Genomic DNA, 24130 nt, shown 5'->3' on the forward strand with positions numbered 1-24130 from the left:
TTCTCCTTCTGGGACACCCATGACATGTATGTTTGCATATCTTTTGCTGACATTTAGTTCCCTGAGACTTTGTTCAATTTTTTCCATTCTTTTCTTCATCTGTTCTTTTTTATGTTCACTTTCAGAGCCATTTTTTCAAGTTCACCAATCCTTTCTTCTGCCTCCTCAAATCTGCTATTATATGATTCCAATTTTTTTTAAATTTCATTTATTGCACCTGTCATTCCTATAAGATCTACTATTTTTCTATGTATGCTTTCAAATTCTCCTTTGTGCTCATCCAATGCCTTCTTAATATCCTTAATCTCTTTAGTCATCTCATTGCATTTATTAAGGAGATTTGTGTAAACATCTATGATTAGTTGTCTCAATCCCTTCATGTCTGGAGTCTTATCTTATTCCTTTAACTGGGTCATAGCTTCCTGTTTCTTGGTGTGGATTGTACTTTTTTGTTGGTGTCTTGGCATCTGGCTTACTAGAGTGTTTATTCTTGGTGCAATTTTTCTCCTTAGTTTAGGGCTTCCTATCCTTTCTCCCTTGCTGGTTGTGCAGTAGGAGCCAAGCATGTTGTTGGTGCTGTAAGCTGTGCAGGTTCAAGCTGCCCTCATTGCACCAGAGACCAATGAAGCTTCTTCCAACTTTCTCCCTTGCCAGGAGTAGGGACAGAGTCACAGCTGTGTGGAATAATCCACATGTAGGCCTAGACCATAGTTGCCCAGAGAGACTGATGAAGCTTCACATACCTTTCTCCCCTGCCTGAGGCAGGGATGGAGCTGCAGGCATGGGCAGCAATCTATGCAGAGGGGGTCCAAGATGACTGCAGTTGCCCTGGCAGAATTCTGACTTTTCAGTCTATGCCAGCCAAAGTTACCTGCAATTACCTGTATAGGCTGGTGCAGGGCTCCTCAGCCTCCTCCCTGCCAGAGGCAGGACTGAAGCCTAGGCTAGGGCTGCAGGCTGATCTGTGTGAAAGAAACTGGTTCCTGCCAACACTGAGAGTTTCAGTCAGTCTGGCTTCCCCTCAGGCTGGGGGCGGAGTCAGAATGGCAGCCACCGGCCTCTTTCTGACTTGGGCTGGTCCACACCCCAACTGTTCCCAGGGTTATCTCTTAGCCAGCCAAGTCGCCCAATCAGTAGCCGAAATTGGCAGCCAACCATCTCCTCCTCCCGTTTCTGGGAAATGGAGCTTCCACTTCCAGCCACAGAATAGCCCCTGGGGTGGCTCGTGCTGCCAGAGTAGGACAATCCCTGGCTTCTGCGGCTTGGCCGGTAATTTCCCAGAGAGGCTGGCGCAGGTCTCCACAGCTTCCTCCCTGCTGGAGGTGGCACTGGGGCCTAGGCTAGAGCTGCAATCTGATCTGGATGGGAAGAAGCCAGTCCTCACCAGCACTGGGATTTTCTGTCAGCCCCTCTTACCCTCATGCCAGATGCAGAGCTAACATGGCAGCTCCCGGCCTCTTTCTGACTTGGACAGGCTCAAACCTTAGCTGTTCTCAGGATTATACTGTAGCCCACTGAATTTACTCATCAGTAGCTGAAATTGGTGCCCAACTGTCTCTTCCACCCCCATTTTGAGGAAGTGGAACTTTGAATTCCAGCCACAGAACAGCTCCCGAGGCGGCTTGTGCCTCCAGTGGAGGATGGGCACCGGCCTCTGTGGCATGGACCACTCTACTTACAAGTCTTCTCTGCAGATGGGCAGTCTCCAAATTCCACTCCTTCAAGGATGTTGCAGGATACTCTTCTGGTCTCCTGGAGCCCCCAAACAGGCACTTCAGCTAGCTCCAGAGAGCCCTAGGTGTTTGTTAACTGCCCTGTAGCAGGGCCTGACTCTAGGAGCTCCTTATTCCACCACCATCTTGTTGGTTCTCCCCAGCTTTTATTTTCAAACAAGGAAGTAACAATTATCATGAAAAGAATTATATTGATGGAAGATTTTTTTCTAGGGGCAATATTCTAAACTGTTTTAAGAAGATATAGTTCTATGACATTGAATTTGCTCAGAATAAAAGTTATGTGCAGGAATTAAAATATACATGGCCTTGGTGGGGTTAGCTAGAGATGTCTTTGGGATTAGTGTGTATGTGTGTGTATATTTATGAACATTAGGTATCTGGAAGTAAGCAACATCATGCAGGATAGAGTTGCTCCTCTGGCTTTCCTGTTTATATGATACATGCAAGTTAGGTCATGTGATTTCCTTAAAAATAAGAATGCCTCAATAAATCTACCTCAACTATGTTCTGTCCCTCAGACTGAAAACTGAAGTATCTAGAAGCATAATGGACAATACTACATATGGCATCAAAAGCCTGCCACCTGCTGATATGTGACCTCCACTAAGTGGCCTCCCTTCCAGCATTCTAGGTTCCGTGTCCCCTTTGTTAATAGTTATGTCCTTGGTTACTTTGTCTTCACTCCAGGCTCATTTTGTCTAGCTATCAAAGAATAAGAAGAACCTATCCCCTCAGCAACTGTTCTGGCATGATATTAGAATGTATGTTATTATTCAGCAGGTTGTTCATAGCCACCCAGTCAATCCAAACCAAAATTGTCAGTAAGTTCTCCAGGTTAATCATTTTATTTTCACACCAGGGACCATTTTCTCTTAACCAAAGGGAAACCTGTTTATTATAAACTATTGGTCAAACAGATTGATTGGTGTAGCAGAGTTTTGTTGTAATGAATACCTCTGACCTAGTTAATGTATTACTAATTGCTTTATAAATAACTACCAAAATCTCCGTGGTCTAACAGAAATTCATTTCTCACCAATGTCACAATCCAGTGCTTATATCTCTGGAAGCTAATCTTGTACATAGTTTTTTCAAGGACCAAGGCTTCTTGTGACTTCATCTCAGAGTCCTTTACATTCATCTAGCAATGCGGAAAGAAACTCTAAAGAAGACATAGCTTCCCATCTTCACCCTGAAGTGACCCATTACTTTTGCTCACATTGCTTTGGTCTGAACTAGTCTTAAGGGTCCCCTTATTGTGAGAGAAGCAGAAAAATAGAGGCTCTGACTGTGAAGCTGCTGCTTGGCATGGCAAACAGCTCTACAGTATGGAAGGGGAGCACAAATTTTTGGTTATTAGTAAACTGTTTCTTCTGGGCGGGGGGGGGGGGGATGGGCAGGCAGGGCAGGGAAAGAAAGCCCAGGTGAATATGAGGCTCCTCTCATGTGCCTTCCCTTTCCCAAGGATCAGTCTGAGTTCGTTGCTGTCCAATTTTGCAAGCAGTTGTTTTATTAGTTTGTCTAGGATTTACAGTTGTCTGATAGGAAGGTAATTCTGATACCAACTATATTCCATCCTGGCTGGAACAGAAAATACAATTTAATTTGTTTTAATCCAGCATTTTCTAAACATATTTGACCATGAAGCCCTTTTTTTCAAATAACAACTACTAAAACTTTTTGAAAAACACTTCTGTTAGGAAGAGAATAAGGCCTCTCTGCCTTTACTTAACTATCTCCTCAGGTTTTTGCTGTCATTAGTATTTTGGGATTGTTTTTATTTTGTGGAAATGGTTTTGTTTTCTTGAGAATTTGGGAATTTTGTTGAAGTGTCTGGATGGTTGAAGTAGGCAAGGCAAGAAGCAGCTGAAAAGCAATTTTACTGGATTATAGGACAAATGAAATGAGCACAATGTCCTAAAGTTCAGATACTCGGCAGGAAGAGAGGAGGGTGAAAAGCTTTTGGTTCTATCACTTTGCGCCTATCTTATCCCTGGTTTCCTCATTACTAAATCTCTGTGAGCCACAATCTCTAGACTGCAAAGCAAGGAGTGTTCATGAGGATTAAGTGTGATACCATATGTAAAATATCATGCAAATAAGAAGATACTTAATACATAAAAGGCCCTTCCCTTCCTCTTTCTCTTTTGCATGTTCTAGTTTCCTCCTTCTCTTTTGTGTGTTCTAGTTACAAATGCACTAACTTAATTATGGTTAAGTTAGTTGTGCTATCTGCCACAAACAATGTCCATTATATGAAGAGGGGCCAGGGAAAGGATGTGGTAACTGTAGAAGCGGCCTCCAAGCCACAAATACTGAATTCAAAACAACAGCAAAAGAAAAAAAAAAACTGTGCATAGACCATTGGGTTCCTGCTATTTAGACCTTACCATGCCTATTGTGGATGCCCTGTAATTAGATTTATAATGAAGCTAATGAATTAAGCTTCAGTCCCCTCACTTACCTTGGCACCTGTAAGTGCTAAGAGTTGCTGAGAGTTGTAGAAGATTCCAGGTGGTGAAGGGGGCAGGTTTGCTATCAGGAAGCATTTCTATAAAGCATTTCTGAGAAATTGCCTAAAGAGATCTCAGAAAAACGGGACTTGTTTCTCTAAGTTTCTAAGAGTTGACTGTGATTTATTTTTCATTCTAAATATTTACTTTTATATCTAATTTTATTTGTAATTTTGATTTCTTTTTCTTAAAGAGAGTCCTCCAAATTCTTTCAGATCACAAAGCATTTGGATCTATAATTCTGATCATCACCTGCTTTTCCTCTGAAAATTCCCAGAGGTTCACTCCTCAGAGTCCAATCAGATGGCTGGAGTTTTAGATGACATTCCCATACCCTTTCTTTTTTTTTCTGCCTGTTACAGAGCTTTGACTCTCTGACAGTGGTTGCCTGTGGTAAAGCACCCAAAATGTTATTTCGGGTGCTTCACAACCCCCAGTTATCTGCTCTCTGTGTCCATTTGCTGTGTGTTCTTCTGTGACCGCTTCTGTCCTCATCAGTGGCACCGGGAATCTGTGTTTCTTTTTGTTGCGTCATCTTGTTTTGTCAGCTCTCCGTGTGTATGGTGCATGGGCCAGGTCCACACAGGTCAAGGAGACCCAGGGTTTGAACGGTGGACCTCCCATGTGGTAGGCAGACGCCCTATCCATTGGGCCAAGTCTGCTTCTCCCCACCACCTTTTCTTTCCCCACTTCCAGGAGAGAGCTCGGCACCACTGGAATCTGAGCCTCTGATGGGACACCATGCTCTCTCCACATACAACTCTGGATTCATGGCGAGAATAGTCTGGCCTCAAAGCTTAGGACCCAAAGTATGCAAGGAGTGAAGAGAGAGAATATCAAAAAAATAGGAGCTCTTAGTTCAGCACTTGAACCTCAGGGCCGCCCTGTTAGCTCGTTTTAGGATAAATTATACAGATATTCATTCTTGCATTAAATATATTTTTTGAGTACTGTGTGCCTTTATTTATATTATCCTTACGGTAACACTTTTCCAGGGTACAAACTCTTTCCAATTCCTGAGCCACAACCCCTTAGTCAGCTGAGTGGTTCCTATATGTATTTACAGGAATGAGTTTAAGAAAGCCAAAGAAATATCTCTAGTCTGTAGAATCTTTCTTAGTAATTGGGTCTATTTTATCTGAGCTTTACCTGCCCAAAGTAGTTCTGAACACTGGATCAGAAGACTGACCCATTGCAAAGAGGATCAAGAATAATGCTGCCTTCAGAAAGAGAACCTGATGGCCAGGGTGAAAAAGTATGTTTTTCATCAGTAGTCCAGGGGAGGGAGGGCAAATGCAATTTATAAATTTTTAAGGGGCTCATCAACCTTCTCCAGTGTTTGGTTTAGAGGTATCAGAACAAGTTTTACAGTCAACAGCATTTTTCTAATGATTGTCCAAGCTTTTCCCCCTTCAGCTGGGAATGTCCAGGTTTTATGGAATTGTGTGTCTCCTCAGCAGGCTGGTGTGTTAGAATTCTGAGCAGACTGCCCCTCCTCTCTGAAAGCAGCAGGCGGCAAAATACGTCCGGAAATTCCTGAGCATTGGGAAGCCAGTACTAATGCAATTACCTGAAATAAAAGAAGGGGTCAGATAATAAGGGGCGAAGTTTTTCCTTTTAAAGTAGAAGGCCAGGTAAACAAAACCAGCTGCCCTTGGAGCCAAGAAACTCTCCTCATTAAATATTTTAAGAGGCTAATGGGCATAAGTGACTAATTGCAGTACAATCCTAAAGACTGAATCTAGGGGCCTGGGGGGAGAGGGGAAGAGAGGGATTAAACCTTGGCTGTTGGTTACTGAAAGGAGGTGAGAGCTGTCCCTGGCAGAGGAGCCCTAAATGACCAGAATGGAATTAATATAAGAAGATGCTTTGACAGGGAGTTGTTAGTGTTTCTGTCAGTATCCTGAGGAGGTGAGCTCTTTGGATCAGTTTTACATTTATTTGTTAGTAGTATAGGATCTGGATTAAGTTTAAAAATAACTCATTTGGGGAGAATTTTATTTGTATTTACCATGTAAAGCACATAGTACAGCAAAGGATATATAGCAAAATGTTAACAGTGGGTCTCTTTAGGTGTTGGGCTTTTACATGATTTTTAATTTTTAAATTTTGTTATGTGTATTTTCTCATTTTTCTACAATGAACATTTATTTCTTTTATAATAAAAATAAAGGGCAAAATTTTCAATAAAATAAGATGAAGGGCATTATACTGAAAATAAAATTCAAAAATAAGAAAGGAAGAGAGCTGGTGAATGAATTGGTAAGTGGTTCCATTTACTTTGTATACTCTGCCATCTTTGTCACCTCCCCAGATGTTTGCTTGACATGAGCTGCCAATCTAGAGGCCAGCAGCAGAGAGAATGATGGTTGCTGATCTTGAGCCAGACATGCTATTTGTCTATGCACAAACTTTTCAACCCCACTGCATTTGTAATAGTTCCCAGAAAGGTTATTTCTGCATAGACTTTCTGGGCCTCAGCTTCTAGTTGAACAACTCAGCTACTTGTGGTGTGATCCTAAGAGATGCTGACATTTCAAGAGAGCTTGGAGGAGAAGTAGACTGATCTGAAAGTGTCTAACTGATTCTAGAACCATTCTGCCAAGGTTTACATGACAGATGCCAGACGACCTCCAATTGGTTGATGAATTTCCTTCTTTCCTCTATTCTGTCTTTCCTTCCTTCCCTCAGTCCTTCCTTTCCTCTCTGTTTTATTAGCTATTATGAAATTAATTTACTCTTGTGAAAATTAGTGGGTAACTAAGAGTCATCTTAATCTTCCTAATGAGAAAGATTAAAAAAAGCAGAGAGAGTTGCCCCCAGGTCACTGGACAGTCATTTGGAATCCAGCCCTCTTCCTTTCACCAAGCCTTTGTTAGAAATCATCAGCATCATTTTTAAAATGTATACTTACCAAATGGTTACCACACGCTGTTCCACCTCCTTCATGCCCAAACAGAAATAACATTTTGGGCGCTTCACCACAGGCAACCACTGTCAGAGAGCCAAAGCTCTGTTAACAGGCAGCAATTTTTCAAATAACCTCAGATTGTCTAAGCTGAATGTTTACTTAGAAGCCTTACATTTACAAAGGGTAATTGTAGCAGGCCACTTGTTTTGTCAAAGGGTACGCAAGAACAAAGGCTTAGGTATTAATTAGAATTATTCCATATGGATAAATTATCCCCTCTCTTTAAGGCTATACTTAAATCTAGGGGACCAAAGTTCATATTTCCTTAGTACAATGTAAATATGGTTTCAAGGTTGCAAATTAAAAGTTGCTGAAAGTTCTCAGTATAATATGGGAATTCCTTTGACACCAAAATGTGAGTTGAACTTAGACTGAGGGTACCAAAAAGACCCTGTGATGGTTATGGGGTGGGGGGCGACGGGTTGTGAAGGCTCCCTTAGCAATGCCCGGAGCTGTATTTGAGAAAAATTTTAAAGGGTCTCTGACATGTCTGGTAATTCCCTTATTCTCTTGGGGAGCTCACCTACAGCCATGTCTTCATCCCTTACCTATAAGCTGAAGACAACCCCCAGATCACTATTTCTGTTTCATCTTTTCTCCTGCACCAACTACTTGATGTACATTTCCTCCCTGATATTCCCTGTGCCTGTTTTTTCCTTCCCCTCCCCCTCCCTCACCCTCCTGGGGTTTTTTGCTGTCTGTGTCCATTTCCTCTGTGATCTTCTGTATCTATTTCTCTGTCTTCCCCTCTTTCTCCTCTAGGATTTCCCTTTGCTTTTGATATCTCACACAGAATCCTTCATTTCCCTTGACAGATCTGTATCTAGTCTAACTAACCTACCTGTCTTGGCACCGGTCTTCTCCAAGACATTCTCTCTCATAAGCTGTGCCGATAGTTTACTCTCTTCCTTTCTATAGAAGCTTTATTAGTTCTTTCACAGCCTCTCACTGTCAATTCTTTTGTGACTCTCTTACTGAGACCCATATCATTTCTTGCTTTCATTATTGAGATAAGATAACCTTGTCACACAGGTTCCCCTGCCTGTAGCTCTCCCCACTCAATTCAATTCAGAACCCAAGACAAAGAATGATTGACTCCAACTTGTTAGGTTAAAAGTGGGGCCAAGAATAGACTCTAAATATGCTTAAGTCAAACTTTTTACTGGAGTTCTTTCCACACATGCACATACATGTGTCACATGAAGGAGGAATTGGATTATTTCTGGGCCAAGAAGACAGAATGGTAGCCATTGAGTGGACAGTATGACGAGCAGATTTCAGACCCATGGCAGAAATGCCTAGCATCAATTAGAGCCACAGCACAGTGGAACAATTCTAGGAATTTATATGATAATGAGTTCCCTCTCCCTGGAAATGTTCTAGAACAGCTAGAAAATCACATCTCAGGGTTTGTAGCAACATGCTTCAGACCAGATGACAGTTAAGGTATTTTCAAGCTCTGACTCTTTGCAACATAAGCACACCCCTCTCCATCCCTCCCTCTGCCTCCCACCTGCTGGGAACCCAGAGTTATTTTTTGCTACTCTATGCTTCCCTCATTCAAAAAGCAACAGTGGATGGCTACGTGCTCCTGTGGACAGAGGGTCCCCTGTTCACCCCCATATCAGGGCTTTTCAGCCTGTTTCTGCTATCTCAGGCCCTTAAGTAACCCGGACAAAGTAGGTTTGGTAATGGAATAACTTTTATGTGCCAGATTCTGTGCTAGGTATTTTTCCTTATTTGATGGGTACAGAAATCCAATGAAAATACTATAGGTTTGGGTTTGACTTTTTTTAACCCATTTCAAAGAAGATATCATATACAGAGTAAGCGGCAAAACTGGGATTGAGCCAAGATTTTCTAACTCCAAGTTTTGTGTGATTTTAACCCAGCGAGAAAAGAGACAACTGGAAGGTGGGGAAGAGTGAAGGAACCCTTAGCCCTGGGCCATGGGTTGAGTGAGATAGGGAGGGAGTTCATAGGGAATCCTACATTTTGGAAAATTCTCAATTCTCATTAATATTAAGCTATATGTGTTGCCAGTGAAAATTATTAACACTGATGCTTAACATTGTTACTGGGGAACTAACAAAAAGAAAAGAAGAAATAGTAACAATTAATTAAAGCATTAGAGGACACTAATTATAATTCATTGCTTATCACATGCCTAATCACTATGCAATATAGTGACAAGTATTCTGTGTCCTTAGATGTATGTCAGATTAATATTGTATAAATTATATTTAATTGAACACGTCTCTGTTTCAATATACCCAGCTACCGTGTAGTCATCTAATCATAACTTAAAAAAAAAATTAGAGGTGCTCATAGTAAAGTACTAATAGTAAGCAGTATACGGAAATGTATATAACATGTTTATGCTGGACATGTCTATATATGGTTATTGGATCTAAGTCTAGCATCTTTGCCAGGGATGGGCTGAAATGTCATATTTTTATTTTGTTTTATTTCTTAATGTAAATAGCCATCAAAATTATCAAAGTTATGTACTCTTTGACACAGAAATTCAACTTTTAAGATTCTGTACTCACACATAATTTAACTGATCAACCCCCCCATTTATTTATAACACCATGTTTGTGAACTGAAAATAAGAAAAATTAGAAAAGAACAAAAGGTTGTTGAGTGCTTACTATGTGCCAGGAACTTTAATTCAGGTTTTGTTATCTCCTTAATCCTTAATTAATCCTGAGAAGTAGATATGTTATCCCTCTTTGAAGAATTAAAAAACCGCGACTCATAGAGGCCAAATAATTTGCCCAAGATCATATAGGCAGGAGATACCACATCTGCAATTTGAGCTCAAGTATCTCTAGCTTCAAAACCTATACTCTTTCCAACTCACCAGTGATTTAAAAATTGGATTCTGTGGAAATGTCTTGAGGTGGTGAAGGAGGCCACAGGAAGACGAGTGGGTGGAACTCATCTTCTACCCGCCATTTAACCAGAGCACCTGCTTTACGTTAACAGCCTTGCCAACTGTTCCTGCGCATCATACAGTGGTGTGTGTATTTAACACTAAAAGAAATTTTCACAGAGTTCTGTAATATTTACTGGTGGGTTGGTGTCTTATTAAAAATGAAATAATCTGTCATTAGCCATTCACCAAGGAGACCTAAGTGGGTTGGAAATCATGCATTTAGATGAGCATTTAGAAATTGATTTCATTCAGAACTTTGCCAAGATGAGGAGTTGGAAGGTCCTCTAACCCTGGGCCAGTCTCAGTTTAGTGTTCAGAATGAGGGGCCCACGAAAGGGGCTCACACAAAGTTAGAAGGGCCTATTTTGGTCAAATGTTCACAACACAGGGTCAGCACAACTTCATGTTTCATTTACACTGCGTAGCGAAAACCGGACATCATCACACTATGAGAGCCAAACTATTAATTAGGAGAGGGCTCTTGAACTTTAATTTGTTTGCTTGGTGTGTTTATTATTCATTCTTTTTCCTTCCCTCCTTCCCTCCTTCCCTCCTTCCCTCCTTCCCTCCTTCCCTCCTTCCCTCCTTTCCTCCTTTCCTCCCTCCCTCCCTTTCATAGGAGAAGGTATTTTGCCCAGGGAGGTGAGCTGGAAACTGGAAATATGAGAGGCCCATTCACAGCACCAGATCAGATTTTTGCATTGTTGTTTAATTTCTTATTCAAAAGTTGTGGAAACTAATGGTTTTCTTTCAAATATTTCACATACCTTTATTACTTTAAAAGGTGGGCATGGGGTGGGCATTAAATTGCATTCCCTAGAGAAAATAAGAAAGGTTTTCCCCATTACCTAATTTGTTTTATGGAATTTCTGTCAATTCCCATAGTTGCTCTATGGGGAGTGGGGTTTCACAGAACAAAAACTGAAAAACAATCATAGCGTTAGTCCACAAATGGAGTGGAAATGGGGAAAATGAAAAGTATCTTATTTGTTTGTAAAGTACCGAAGGTCAAAACTTTTCAGACTATGAGAGCCCAAGTGAAACCCTGGAATGTTGGCCCAGGAGACAGAGACATCTGGTTAGAGAAGTGTATTTGTAGTCCCCTGCTCCAGATTTTATCTGATTCTTATTTTATTTTTATTCCAGTTGCTACATTGATGGCCGGGTGGTCAAGGTGATGGACTTCCTGAAAACTCGCCTGTTAGACACACTCTCTGACCAGATTAGGAAAATTCAGAAAGTGAGTAAAAACTACCCTGGGAAGAAGAGGAATGAGTCTGGGGGTAAGGCAAGGAAAGGCTCAAAGGGTCCCATATGGGCTTAGCATTGGGGGAACCAGGTAGAAAAATAGTACAGTCCAGATGGGCAGGTTGAAAGATGCCTCACACTATGCCCTTTTAATTGATTATTGTTATATATTATTTTTCAAATAGAGAAGGATTTTGTGTATGATACATCAATGTTTAAAAGCTTCTCTATTTTAATATTTTTAAATAATTTGCTTCTAGAGTGTGAGTTTCTTCAGGGAGGAATAGGTTTACTTTGTTATTTTCTTTTTGAGGGGCTTTTTTTTTAGTTTGTTTAAGGAGAGAATGAATGATTACATGAAATAATATAATTCATTTATTCCATAAAATTCTGGTCTAGGGCTTTGGCAATACTGAGCTATATTTAGACTATTCCCAGGTGACCTGGAATCAACCAAGTAACACCTTACTTTTGTAAAAACGTGAGGGGAGTTATATTGAGCAATTGTGTATATGTCCCAACAGCAGGAAACCCCTGTTCAGTGATTCTCAGACTTTATTACAATTAAAATCACCTGTAGTACTTGTTAAAATTTCTAATCTCGTTCCTGATATTATTTGGATGTCTGTAGTAGATGCCAGAGATCCCTATTTTTAATAATTATCTGCCAAGTGATTCTACCCATGGAGGTCACTAAGATCACATTCCAAGAGAGGTAGAGTAGGAAATACTGAATTTTGAGGATCTTGTATCTGCAATTTCTGTGAGCTACTACATGATGGAAATATCCTATCTTTTGTTGTCCAGATTTTTTACCAGGGGCTGGGAATCTTTTGAATTTTCAGCTATCCTTTGAGCAGATTAGACAAGTAGGTGCTCAATGAATAAGGGTTGACTAAATGAATAGATAAATGAATGAATGCCTTATATAAAACTTAGCCATGAAAGAAAATCCTACTTTAAGCAATCATGTAAAAACACCTTTGAGAGCTAAAGTGAAAGTCTGGACCCCTTCTAATATTCATATCAATGCTGTACCAAGATTACAAATGACCTCATAGGGTCTCCTTGTTCTCAGGGGGTTTTTAGAGGCTAAGAATCTTCAGAACTTCTGGATTCCTGCATCCTCATCTGATCTCTAGAGATCAGGTACCTTGGCCAGTTTGGCCAGTACCATTATCTGTGACTGACTTCTACTAGGCAAGGATGAGGGGAACTACATTATTTGAAATACCTCCATCAGTTTCTGTTTGACATTCATGCAGTGAAAAACGTTTACTAAATACCAGGTAAAGTGTCAAGTGCTAGGACTACAAAATACAATAAGACACAGTCCCTGCCTTCAAAAAAACTCACAGTTTTAAGATTTAATACTTACTCTGAGTAGCTTGGAAAACATTACATAGTGCAATAGAATGTCGACCTATTGACACTAATTTTTTAAGCACACTATGCTAATCTGACATAAGGAATTGCTCTCTAGAAGGAGGGGTGCTATTTCATTTTTCATTCACTCTCATTTAACAAACATTTATTGAGTGCTTACTATATTCCAGGGACTGTTCTAAGTGCTTGTATTACAATATTGTAGAAGATAGACAACTCCCTATATTTTTGTTTTTTCTGGTTTTGAATTGTTTCACCCACACAGAGGGTAAAATGATTCAGGGGTCTTAAGATACTGAGAGTGAAGGTTCTAACTGTATAAGGTATAAGAGGTGGCTCTAGGTCAGAACTAAGGCAAAGAGTTAGGCTCTGCTGGATCATTGACCTCCTGAAACTTGATACACCCATGACCTTTCCATTGGCCGCAATAGCCTGGGCCCAGTTGTCAGGTTCTCTAGGATGAGGCTCTCTCACCACAGCCCAGGATATGCTAAGCACTGGTCTGCTCTGGATTGATAAAGCCTGGGAGACCAGAACTAGATCCCTCAGCCTTGCTAGTTGAAAAGTTGCTCCGTCTGTTCCTAAATCCTGGGGGTTTGGGTTAACAGTGGTTAAGGAGTAGGTGCCTGGGGAATCAGAGTCCAAGGTGAAAACTGGGACAGACTAGCCAACTGTCTTTCTTCTGAGCCTCCAAACCAATTCAGAGGATGGGCCAAGTAAGACTTTAATGACTTTATACCATCATCCAAAAGCTAGAGGTTGAATCTTTGTTTCTTCTCTATTCTGAGAAGTTCAGAGAAGTCTGAATGGCCCCCTTACAGCCCACAGTGATGGGAAAAGTGCAGCTTCCCCACCAAAATGGAGTCATGTGGGAATGGCTGAATATGTCAGTGGTGAAGATATGTGTACACTGACAGGGCACAGGATTTGAGGTCTCATAGTCTGGGTGGGAGCTCAGGCCTAGCTGTGTGACCTCAGGCCAGTCACTTACTTTCTGTGGTTTTGTTTCTTCATCTGTGAAATGAGGATGCTAAGAACACTATCCTCCCTCCCTCTTAGGGACTTTAAGAAAGTCGTGGGAGACCCTCTTTTGTTAACTGCTGTTGAATGTTAGCTCTTATTATTAATACTACTGTTATTATGGTTATTATTATAGTTATCTTTAATAAATAACTTATGTGACTAGAGAAACTTCATGCTACCTTTATCCTTAACTTTTTCTTTGCTTTTTTCCTTTTTCCTTTGTCTCTGAACTCTGGGGATCATGATAGGTGATATTTTTGGCACCTGAAAGGCAATGACTAAATCACTAAAAACAGCTGTGGTTTCCAAATTTGGACTGCCACGTAAAGAAGAATTCTCAGTTTTCTGAGCAGTGGTGAATTATCTGGTTGTATGAAAATATGCATGATGCACTTGAAAGCCAAACAGAGACAATGTTTAGACAACCCACTCCTTTCAATGATCCACACACACTCTCTATTCCATTACAATAAGGATAATCAACCACATTGGGAGGTGAGTCAAAGGAAAGTGTTCAGAATATAACAATGCAGAGAAGAGTCAGGTGGGAAAGTAAGAGATGTTTAGGATACAGTGCAGATGGTACAGTGTGGATAGCTGGGCTGACTCCAAAACAATGACATAAGAACCAAGAAGAACCATCTTGGCTGAAGTCACTTGAACTCTATGATTTGTGTCTTCATCTCCTAGAGGAATCAGAGGAGGAAATAACACGTTTTGATATTATTTTCAGCAATTCAATAAACACAGGAAGGAGTTGGTGCAATCCCAGTCATAAGGGAAATATTTCCAAAAGTACTATTCATATGGTTGCATTTTGAATATGAAATAAAACTGAATTGGCTTCCTTAATATTTAATAAGTTCCTCCCTTCCTTCCTCCCTTCCTTTCTCCCTTCCTATCTGCCTTCCTTCCCTACCTTCCTTCCTACTTTCCTTCTTTCCTTCTTTCCTTCCTTCTTCCTTCGTTACAAATATTCAACTATTTGTAATATTCTCACTATTTGGCAGGCCCCTGAGGATAAAACGTTAGTGAACAATTCTGATGTGGCAATTATCCTCACCGACTTTATTGTCTAATGGGAAAAGTAATGGAGCAAGCAACAATAATAAGGTATGATGACTCCTATAAGAGGAGACATATGGGATGCTAGGGGAGTCCATCACGAGACGTGTCTACTTTAGTTTGTAATATAAAGGAAATCGAAATCAGTGAAGTCCTGCCAGAGGAAGTGACATTTAGGCTGAGACCTAAAGGATAAACATCTAATGCATACAGTTTTCCTCTGAGTGTGATTAGAGTCTATTGCTGATAGATGTGTATGTTTGGAGGGAGTAGTTTATATGGTTCAAAATAAGACCATGATAATTTTTGTTAATATTGTGATTGTTTATGATATTTAGTGAAGACAACTCTTCTAAGTTTCAGTATGTACAAAGACATTATACCTTTTCTTCCAATATATCAGAGTTCGCAGGACCATGTGAGTAAGGCAAATGGATACTTAATCTCCTTAAAGTAATTAACAGATTTAAAAAGAAGCTTTTGTTTTCAACAAACTTTCTGGTTTACCCACTTATTTTAAGCTTCTCAGGGTATCAATGGGCAGTGAAAAAAACAATTAGTCTTGAGGACCACAATGAAATGTTAACTTCTCTAGTGAAGCAACCTGAAAACGCAATACTAGGGTGGGAGCAGTAGTATCATCACAAAAATCAGTTTGATTGATTCATTCATTCAGTATGCCAGGGTCTACAGTAGTGCCTATCACTTGGCAGGTGCTCAATAAATGTCAGAGAGAGGAAGGCAAGCAGAGAGGCAGGTGAATGAGCAGGGTAAAATAGAAGAAATGTGAAAGAAGTAATGACCCTGTTTCATTCACATTTCATCCTGCCATCTTTGCTGTTCTCCTTGCAGAAGATGATACCTGCCACTAACTTTGTAGCATACTGTTGAATAGACAAAGATTGATTTAAACAGTGTAATTCAGCTAAGTCTACATGTAGGCATAGGGGGAAAATGTCTTCTGGCTGTGTGTGTAGGGGTGACAGAAAGATCTTTTTGAGACCCAAAATAATATTCAGTCTCTTTGCTAATGTCAGATATTTCATTAGAAGAAAAAAAAAAACCTTTCATTCTACATTACTGGTACTATGCAAAATGTGAACAACCTGGAAAGATGTAAACTATACTGGCTTAAGTTCACACTAAGGTGCTAATGCCAGACGTTAGATTCTTTTCCAAGAGCAAGTTTTGATGGAAGGAAAGAGAAACACAGGCCAAAGAAATACTCAGGGGAAGCAGGCAACCCTAAATACAAACTGCTCCATTAATACCTTGGGATGACATCCACCAGTGATTCTAAATTTTATGGGACCTAAAGTTCATACAATTTGGGGGCTGTCTTTAAGCAAAAGATAACAAATTATTTAAGAAAAAGAGAACAACCCAAATTTGCAAATTTTAGGAAAATGTATGACCATATGAACATATTACTAGGGCCCTTCCCATGACATTGGTGGAGACCTGTTAAGTGAAGAGCTGGAAGCTTAAGCTTCTTTAGCTTCCCAATAAAGTAACTTTGTGACCCCACTTGGCTGTGCATCTGCAAATGAGAGGATAAACTAAGGGGAACTTTGGCTTTCTTCTTCCTATACAAGACACTAATATTTATAGGGGGACTCTAGCTCAAATGGTAGGTTTATCACAAAAGAGCTTCAAAGTTACATTTATTTTCATTCTATGAACCTTATTTTCTTAGACACTAATAACTTTTAAATGGATCATCAATTTAACTATAGCTGGTAGGGAGGGTAAACAGCTGGCAAGTTTCTTTTGATATTAATTATGAAAAAAATTCTAATTTCAAAAGCATTAAGTATGAAAAATGCACCTTTAACTTATAGAAATATAGTAATTATATCACCTTTTGATTTATAAATACCACTTACTGAGTGCATCATCTATTACCATCTCATTGAAGAAGCCAGGTAATTTGTTCAATGGAGCTTGCTAAATAGTAAACTCAGAATTCAATCCCCAAACCACCTAGCTCCATAGTCCACACCCTTTATCTACAATACTGTCTGCCTCTCCCATATACTGAATAGCCATTTATTTTTGTAACCCATATGATACAGTATTTATATTCCTAACTACCCATAATTAGGAGGGCTTTCAAAGAAGAGTACTGAGTGTTCTTGAGAGAGCATATCAGTTTTACCCCACAGTCAGTTGATATAATCTGGGATGGGTGTCTAGTGCGAGGGTTGAATGAAAGTTGAGTGCCATGATATTAGGCAAATTGTAGTGAGAGAGGTCAAGGCCTGGTTTGGATTTCATTCCTTTGGGCTGCATTCACATGGTTCATGTGTACAGGCCCTTGGTCAGTGTATAGTGAGGTCCTGGCCCTGGAAGCGCATTGCTGTTCAGGATCAAAATCTTCTTCAGAAGGAGGAAATAAAACTTGAAGTGACCTTTCAATGTGTGCACTTGGAAGTAGGAGGAGTTTGGGTTTGTCCTGAGCAAGAGCAAGTTACCTCTGAGGCTGGTGGGGCCTATGCCTTGTAAGTGGGTAACCTGTCCAGGAAGCCTAAGAGGTAGGTTACTCAAAAAAGGACATGGGAATGGAAAAAGAATAGATAATGTGCAAGTAGCTACTTTCCAATCTCTCTCTCTCTGCTTTAGCACTTATCCTTGAACATGGTCATTGCTTTGGGACTCTGAAACTTTCTACCTTATTTTCTTGCCTATGCTCATAATTTCCTTGCCTCCCCAGTGATTCTATTTTTGTGTATCTTCTTATTTTAATTTTGTGTTTTGTTGCAATTACATTCAATTGCTTTTCTGTGGTTTGAGCAGAGAAATTACAATTCTAAATCCTAAAAATGTCAGAGAAACAGAAGCCACAAATTAAAAATTGATCTGATACCAAAAGAAAATGGGCAAATACAATACTCCAGAACAAGGCGGATGATAAAAAGAAATTACACACAAAAAATTAATGAAACTGACAGGAAGTGCATTAGACAGAAGAAATAAATTAGAAAGAATGTGATACAATATTGGAATTGCTGAGCTCAGAATAGCTCACCTTCTCTAACCTAAGAAGGACATGTTAAATATGGAGGCAGTTTAATCACCTGGAAGTTTCTGACTCTCCTCAAAGAGGAAAATTCAATTAGAAAGTGAATCAAGTCCCAAACTGCAGCTAGAGAATTTGGTGTTTGCCCTTGGGATCTTGAGATTATTAGTTATCTTCTGTGAAACAGTCTTTTCATCAGTATATGCTTGTCTCTTTCATTTATTTAACAAGTAGATAATAAATGAAGTAACTGCCAAACATTGTGTTCTGTGCTAGACGGCATGCAAAAAAGGGGGAAATGTTTCTTTCTCAAGGTGCTTATGGTCTAGTAGCGAAGACAGACAAACACATTTAGAATTCTGTATAATAAAGTCAAGAACAGAGATAAGTTCAAACATTTGGGATCCCAATGGAAAGAAGAATTAACTTTCTAAAGGTTTGGGGAAAATTTTAAAGAGGAGGTAAAACTTGAAATAACCTGGGGGGGGGGGGAAGCTCCAGACAAGGCAGGTGTGGGTGGGGGTGGGTAAGGAAGTGATCAGTAAAGAACATCATGTAGTTGGGAAACTGAGTCCATTCTGTATGATGAACTGTAGGTCTTGTGGGGAGGGATGGGAGAAGAGGTAGCTAAAGGATGGTTATGAAGGGTTTAGATAACCAAGTCAAATAAAGCATCTGACATCTTATCCTGTGGTTCCACCATGTCTAAAGCACTACCATTGACAATGGATAAAATAGACTGGGTTGTGTACAATTACTGTCTCCTTGGCTAATTTTACCCAGTTACAGAAATATTTCATAATTCTGGTAAGGGAAAAGAATGTTATTGTGGCAACTTTGAATACATTCTTTATTTTGGAGTAAATCACTCACAATGTCACTGCTTTTGGTATTATCAGAAACAAGTTACTCATAGCACATCCGATCATGCTGACCTCTTTGTGAGCAGGCTTGATTGAGTGCTTCTGCTGGCAATGGGGAACCATTGCAAGTGCTTGAGCTAGAGAGGGATTTGTCAAGTTACTGAGTGACAGCAGTGTGGAGGATGGACTTTACAAGAAAGAGATTACAGGCAAGAAGGCCAGGGAAGAAATGAAGTTCCAGAACTCAGGCAATAAGGAAGGAGAAGACAGGATCACTGAGAGCTCCTCCTCTTCTATTATAGTAGGTAAGCTTAGAGTCAAAAATGACACAAAAAGATGGAAAGGACATCTTTGTGAGCTCTCACTCTGACCTCCTATAAATACAATAAGGGACAAAGACTGCCCAGAGGCAAAGGTATATAGAAAAAGAGATCCGCACCATAAATAAGGTTGAAAAAGTTTCCTGAAGCTATTCAGCTTTTTCTCACCATCATAGGTAGGGGACCAATTCTGGTTATATAAAGAGCCACCCCTCTTCCTGAAATCCTGAGGAAGGTTGATTTCCAAGTAGAGGAGATGCTGGAATTAATGGACTCCAGCTTCTTTTGGAGGGTGGGCCTCCTGCCAGGACTGATTAGCCCAGCTGGCCTGTCCACTATTCCTGTTTTATTGCTTCCTTTCTCATTAAGGGAGGTGTTGGGTTTGGATAACCATAAACAACATGTCTGCTGCTACAAGGCTACCATCTCTTGCACAAGCTCGTGGCTGAGGCCAAGCTCTCAGGAGTCTTTTTAAAAGACTTAGATCACAGTTTGGTGGCAGGATATCAAGAAAGCACAGGAAAAGGAAGCCCAAGTTTGAAAATGTGCCACATTAGTGGTTATTTTCCTATTTTTTACTGTTTTTTTTTTTTAATTATAAGTGGTAGGGAAAATAAAACTTAAACCCAAAACCAAAACCCAAATCTATGTTATTTGCCCTAACCTCTTCTCACTCCTCCCCTCTACCCCCACCTCTCTCTTCTCTCATCCCTCCTTCCTCAACATATCCACATGAAGCAGTCCTAACAATGTCCAGCCCCTGAAATGTGAATGAAAGGAGCTAGAAGGGTTTCCCTTCTCATGAGCTCTTTGGCCAGCAGGCCTGGGATACTGAGCAGCAACAGGCCGCTTGACTATGGGTGCTTCAAAGTTCCCTTGTACACTCACAGCTAAGGGCTGAAGTCTATTTGGGAACAAAAGAACTACTGAAAGGCAGTCAAACATTTAGCTTTCCTCTACCATTGTTTAAGCAATTTCAGTATTTGTATTTCTTCCCTTTCCCCAGACAATGGATCCCTTGAAATAACCTTCATTGGCATATCGTTTCTCTCCAAGAACTGTACCCTTTTTCTTCCCCAAGTCCTCCAATTTTCTCTCTTCAAGCAGAGGGAGAATCATATTTATTCAGAAAATCGCAGTGTTGAACTATAGCCCTCAGTTTCTTAGAGTTTCATGTCCTAAGGGAATTTTGCAGCTGGTTCCGACGGCTTTTCCTGACTTTTTTCTTCTCTTCTGCCCATTCTGATTTCTTCCCCAAGCCCAACTAGAACCCAGCCTGAATAGCCATCACCATGGAGGTCTTCTCTGCTGAGAGCAGACTGATGAAGCATCACACTTTCCACCATGCCCAAATAGTAACATTTGCTGGTTTCTACTGACTACTTCTAGAACAGATAACATGAATACTTTCTAGGAATGTCTCCCTTACAAAACATTTCATATAACTGGTTTAGGTTTGATATAGAGTTATACTTCACCGTGTGCTTCCTATTCATGTGGCTGCTCTAGGAAAGGAGGAATTGCCCATGTGCTAAGAGTGGATAAATGAACTGTTCTGAATGCTAATTGTGTTTCTGTGAATTACCCACGGCATTTCCAATTCAAAACTGGCTTTTCCTGGCCACTTAGCTCGGGCCTGGGCTATTCCCTTTTGCTACAAACAGAATGTCCAAAGACAAAGCAACCAACACTAATGTTACATTGATCCAAAGACAATCTCATGTGCCTTGGACAAGGAGAGTGGTCCAGGCAGCATTTTATTACACTTATCAGTGCTTACTATATACCAGACATTGTTTTGAGTGTATTATAAATACTAAATCATTTAGATATCATAAAATCCTCTGAGGTAGACATAACTATTCTCATTTTACAGCTGAGGAAGTTGAAACACAAAGAGGTAGCATAACTTACTTAAGGTCATGCAATAAGTAAATAAAAGAACTAGGATTCAGACACAGAGCTCATGTCCTCCAACTAATATTCAATGCTACCTCACCAATTAAAACCATTTTGATTGTTTCTTTCCAAATCTCCCTGCAAGTCAGAAAAGAATACCAATGAGTTTTTGTTTACACAGTGTCTGTCACACAAAGCATTTTATAAATCCACCTACATTCTAAAAGAGCCAGAATTTGAGTCCCCTTTGAAATATAACTATCCCATTATACTGTCTAAGAACTTTCAAGTTGCTGCTCTGAGTTGGGCATGCCACCTATCCAACTAAGTACTTGTGACAATGTCTATAAGGGATACGTGGTGCAAACTCTTGACTGTCTCCTTATCTTCAATATCAGAACATTAGAATAAGTTTGACACTTCATAAAATGCTTCTGGTTTCCAAATCACATTCAATACTGATTTGCCTTTACCACTTCTGAGGTTATTGGATTCCATAAATAAAATACCTGCTATGCAAAGCAACTCTTCCCTTTCTTTCTCTGAAATTTCTGTTTTTCAAAATTCAAGGAAGAGAGCCCAGGCGTTATCTTCCACATTATTATAGGGTCTCATTGTATGCCTTTATTTTTCCCTGATCTCAGAGGTTGCTTTTCCAATCGTAGTGTAGTATTGCTTCCAATTATTTTTCACTTGCCGTTTCTTAGGTGATATAACTTCCTTAAAGAGTGGCAGTTCCCTCTGGGCTTGTGCAAGGGCCAGTTTGGAATTGTATTGACCTCCTGTCTGAAGAGAGAGTCACAATCTCCAGTTAAGCCCTTACTATATACCAGGCACTCTACTAGGAACTAAATATAAAATTGAATAAGACAGGATCCCCTGCCCTAAAAGAGCTGAAGGTTCATGGTTTCTATGAAGTAGTTCATAGAGACTCCTGGATTTTTTTTCTTGGATCATAAACAATAGGTCAGAATCCTACCACCAGACTGTTAGGATATTATGCTTTATTTCTTCTGAAATAATCCATCAACTTAGAGGGACCGCATAAATTTTCATCTGCTAGGGCTGTGAACCTTTCTACTAGCTCTTAGGATCTTCCTGTGAGTGGCCTATTATTATTATACTTATCCTTTGACCAAGCAGATAGTATCCTAAGCATGACCCTGTCAGGTATTATTCCATCTTATGATGAACATGTCTTTTATCCCAAAAGAAACCCCACACCCATTAAGCAATCACTCCCCAATACCCCCATCCCTTACTCCTAAGACAACCACTGATCGACTTTCTGTCTCTATGGATTTTCCTATTCTGGAAATTTCATATAGATGGAATCATATACTATGTGGTCCTTTGTGACTGCCTTCTTTCACTTAGCATGATGTTTTCAAGATTCATCCATGTCATAGTATTTACCTTTTTGCTTCATTTGTTTTGTTTAAACAAACCCCCTTCCTCTAACTACTTTATTCTATGTCTGTTTTTGAACACAAAATTTAATTCTGAGCATACTTGAAATCAAAGCCAAAACCAAAACAAAACAAAATAACCACCAGAAATACATTATTCAGTTCTCTTTGGTTATAGAAGGAAGTACAAAGTTTATCATGAGCTCAGACATTTTTCTAGTAATACATTTTTAAGGGGATCATACCCATATCCCTTTAATTTTACCTTATGGCTTTGGTTTCTGATCATTTAAAATGTTTACTTTTATATTTATATTATTTCCAGTTTCCCTTATGTTAGGCACTCTGAGTAGTGCTGAAAAGGGCAAGCTGTTATGTCCTTAAAGGACTCTTGTCTTTCTGGATCCAAGTTAAAATTCTTATTGAATCTTTAACTACATTCCAATTGACCTCATTACTAATTCTCAGGGTCTTTCTTCCATTCTTGTTTATAGTCCTTACTTCCATCTCAAATTTGTGTAATTTTGTTTACAGCTTTCTTTCTGAAAGGGTCAAGCATTTCGCCAACCCTGATTTTAAAATAGGTTTCAACTAACATCAAGTTTTCTAGTATATGGGAGGAGAGAAGGCAGGGCACTATATCTAGGTACAGATGGAAAAAGGAACATGATCATTTGCTGATGTCTGCCCACGGGTTTTGGAAAAGTTCTGGCACATATGCTACATCGCACTTTGTTTTGGGGAAAGGGGATCTCTGGTGCACAGAACTGAATTAAAACCCTACTCCTCAGTTGGCAGAACACTGTTCACATCAGCTCATGGAAGGCCCTTCATCTCCTGTCTCCATTTGCATTACCTCCCTCCTGTAGAAGCCCTCCCTGTATGTTTGATACATGTCCTTAACAGGATCTTTATATGCTATCTAATGGTGTAGGATGAGAATGAGTAATTACATAAATAATATTGTACCACATATCTTATTTTGTTTCTAATTCTTTCAACTCAGCCCTAAATATGTAAAGTCTATCCATGTTGCTGGATTTACATTGAATTTGTGGTTCTAACTGCTGCAGTATGTATCCCCCACATTTTATGTTTCCATTCCTTTAGCAGCAGGAACCACTGCAAACAGCAATACAGTGAACAGCCTCATACTTGTCCCCTTAGAGACCTGAGCAAGAATTGCTTTGGTATAAATGTGGGAGAGAAATTGGTGGGCCAGAGGACCTAATTACAACATTGTCTTGATCCAGTCTCTCATACATCCTTGGCACCCTCTCAGTCCCATTTCCTACTCTAGCCACTGCTGCAGAGACCAGGGCCACACAAAGTGCTTGGTGCTAGTGCCACACCTCCCACTTCCTGCTCTCGGATTTCTCTGAGGCAGAGGTGTGGGACTCTTGGGTAACCCCTTGGCACTGATACCTACCTAATCAAATGTGGGGGAGTAGCATTCACAGGGCTGCACTTGACTTTTGGGGAGTAGGAGTCAAGGAATAATGCTTCTTCTTGCATTCCCTAGGGACCAGTTCTGAGACACAATTCAAAAGGCTCTTACCAGATTAAGTACCAGTTGCCACCAGTGGTTTTCAACTTGGAAGCTTATCTTTCTATTGGTTTCCCCTTCTTCCCTGTTTCAGTCCCCCATTTCCTTGTTCCTGCTCCCTAGAATTACTTCCCAAATGAACTGCTATAAACAAGTCTTGTCTCAGGCTCTGCTGTTAGACATTTTCTCTA

The 24130-nt window shown here is 40.1% G+C and overlaps 1 protein-coding gene across 1 annotated transcript in view; it reads left to right on the forward strand.

The window, feature by feature from the left end:
• HPSE2 (heparanase 2 (inactive)) overlaps positions 1 to 24130 on the forward strand; it is an 827209-nt gene that overhangs the window by 643214 nt on the left and 159865 nt on the right. The window contains exon 7 of the mRNA XM_004457034.4: positions 11308 to 11401. Within this exon, the coding sequence (XP_004457091.1) occupies positions 11308 to 11401 (94 nt within the window). The remainder of the gene's footprint in view (positions 1 to 11307; positions 11402 to 24130) is intronic.

This window comes from Dasypus novemcinctus, chromosome 6 (genome assembly GCF_030445035.2).
Source record: "Dasypus novemcinctus isolate mDasNov1 chromosome 6, mDasNov1.1.hap2, whole genome shotgun sequence".
Lineage (NCBI taxonomy): Eukaryota > Metazoa > Chordata > Mammalia > Cingulata > Dasypodidae > Dasypus > Dasypus novemcinctus.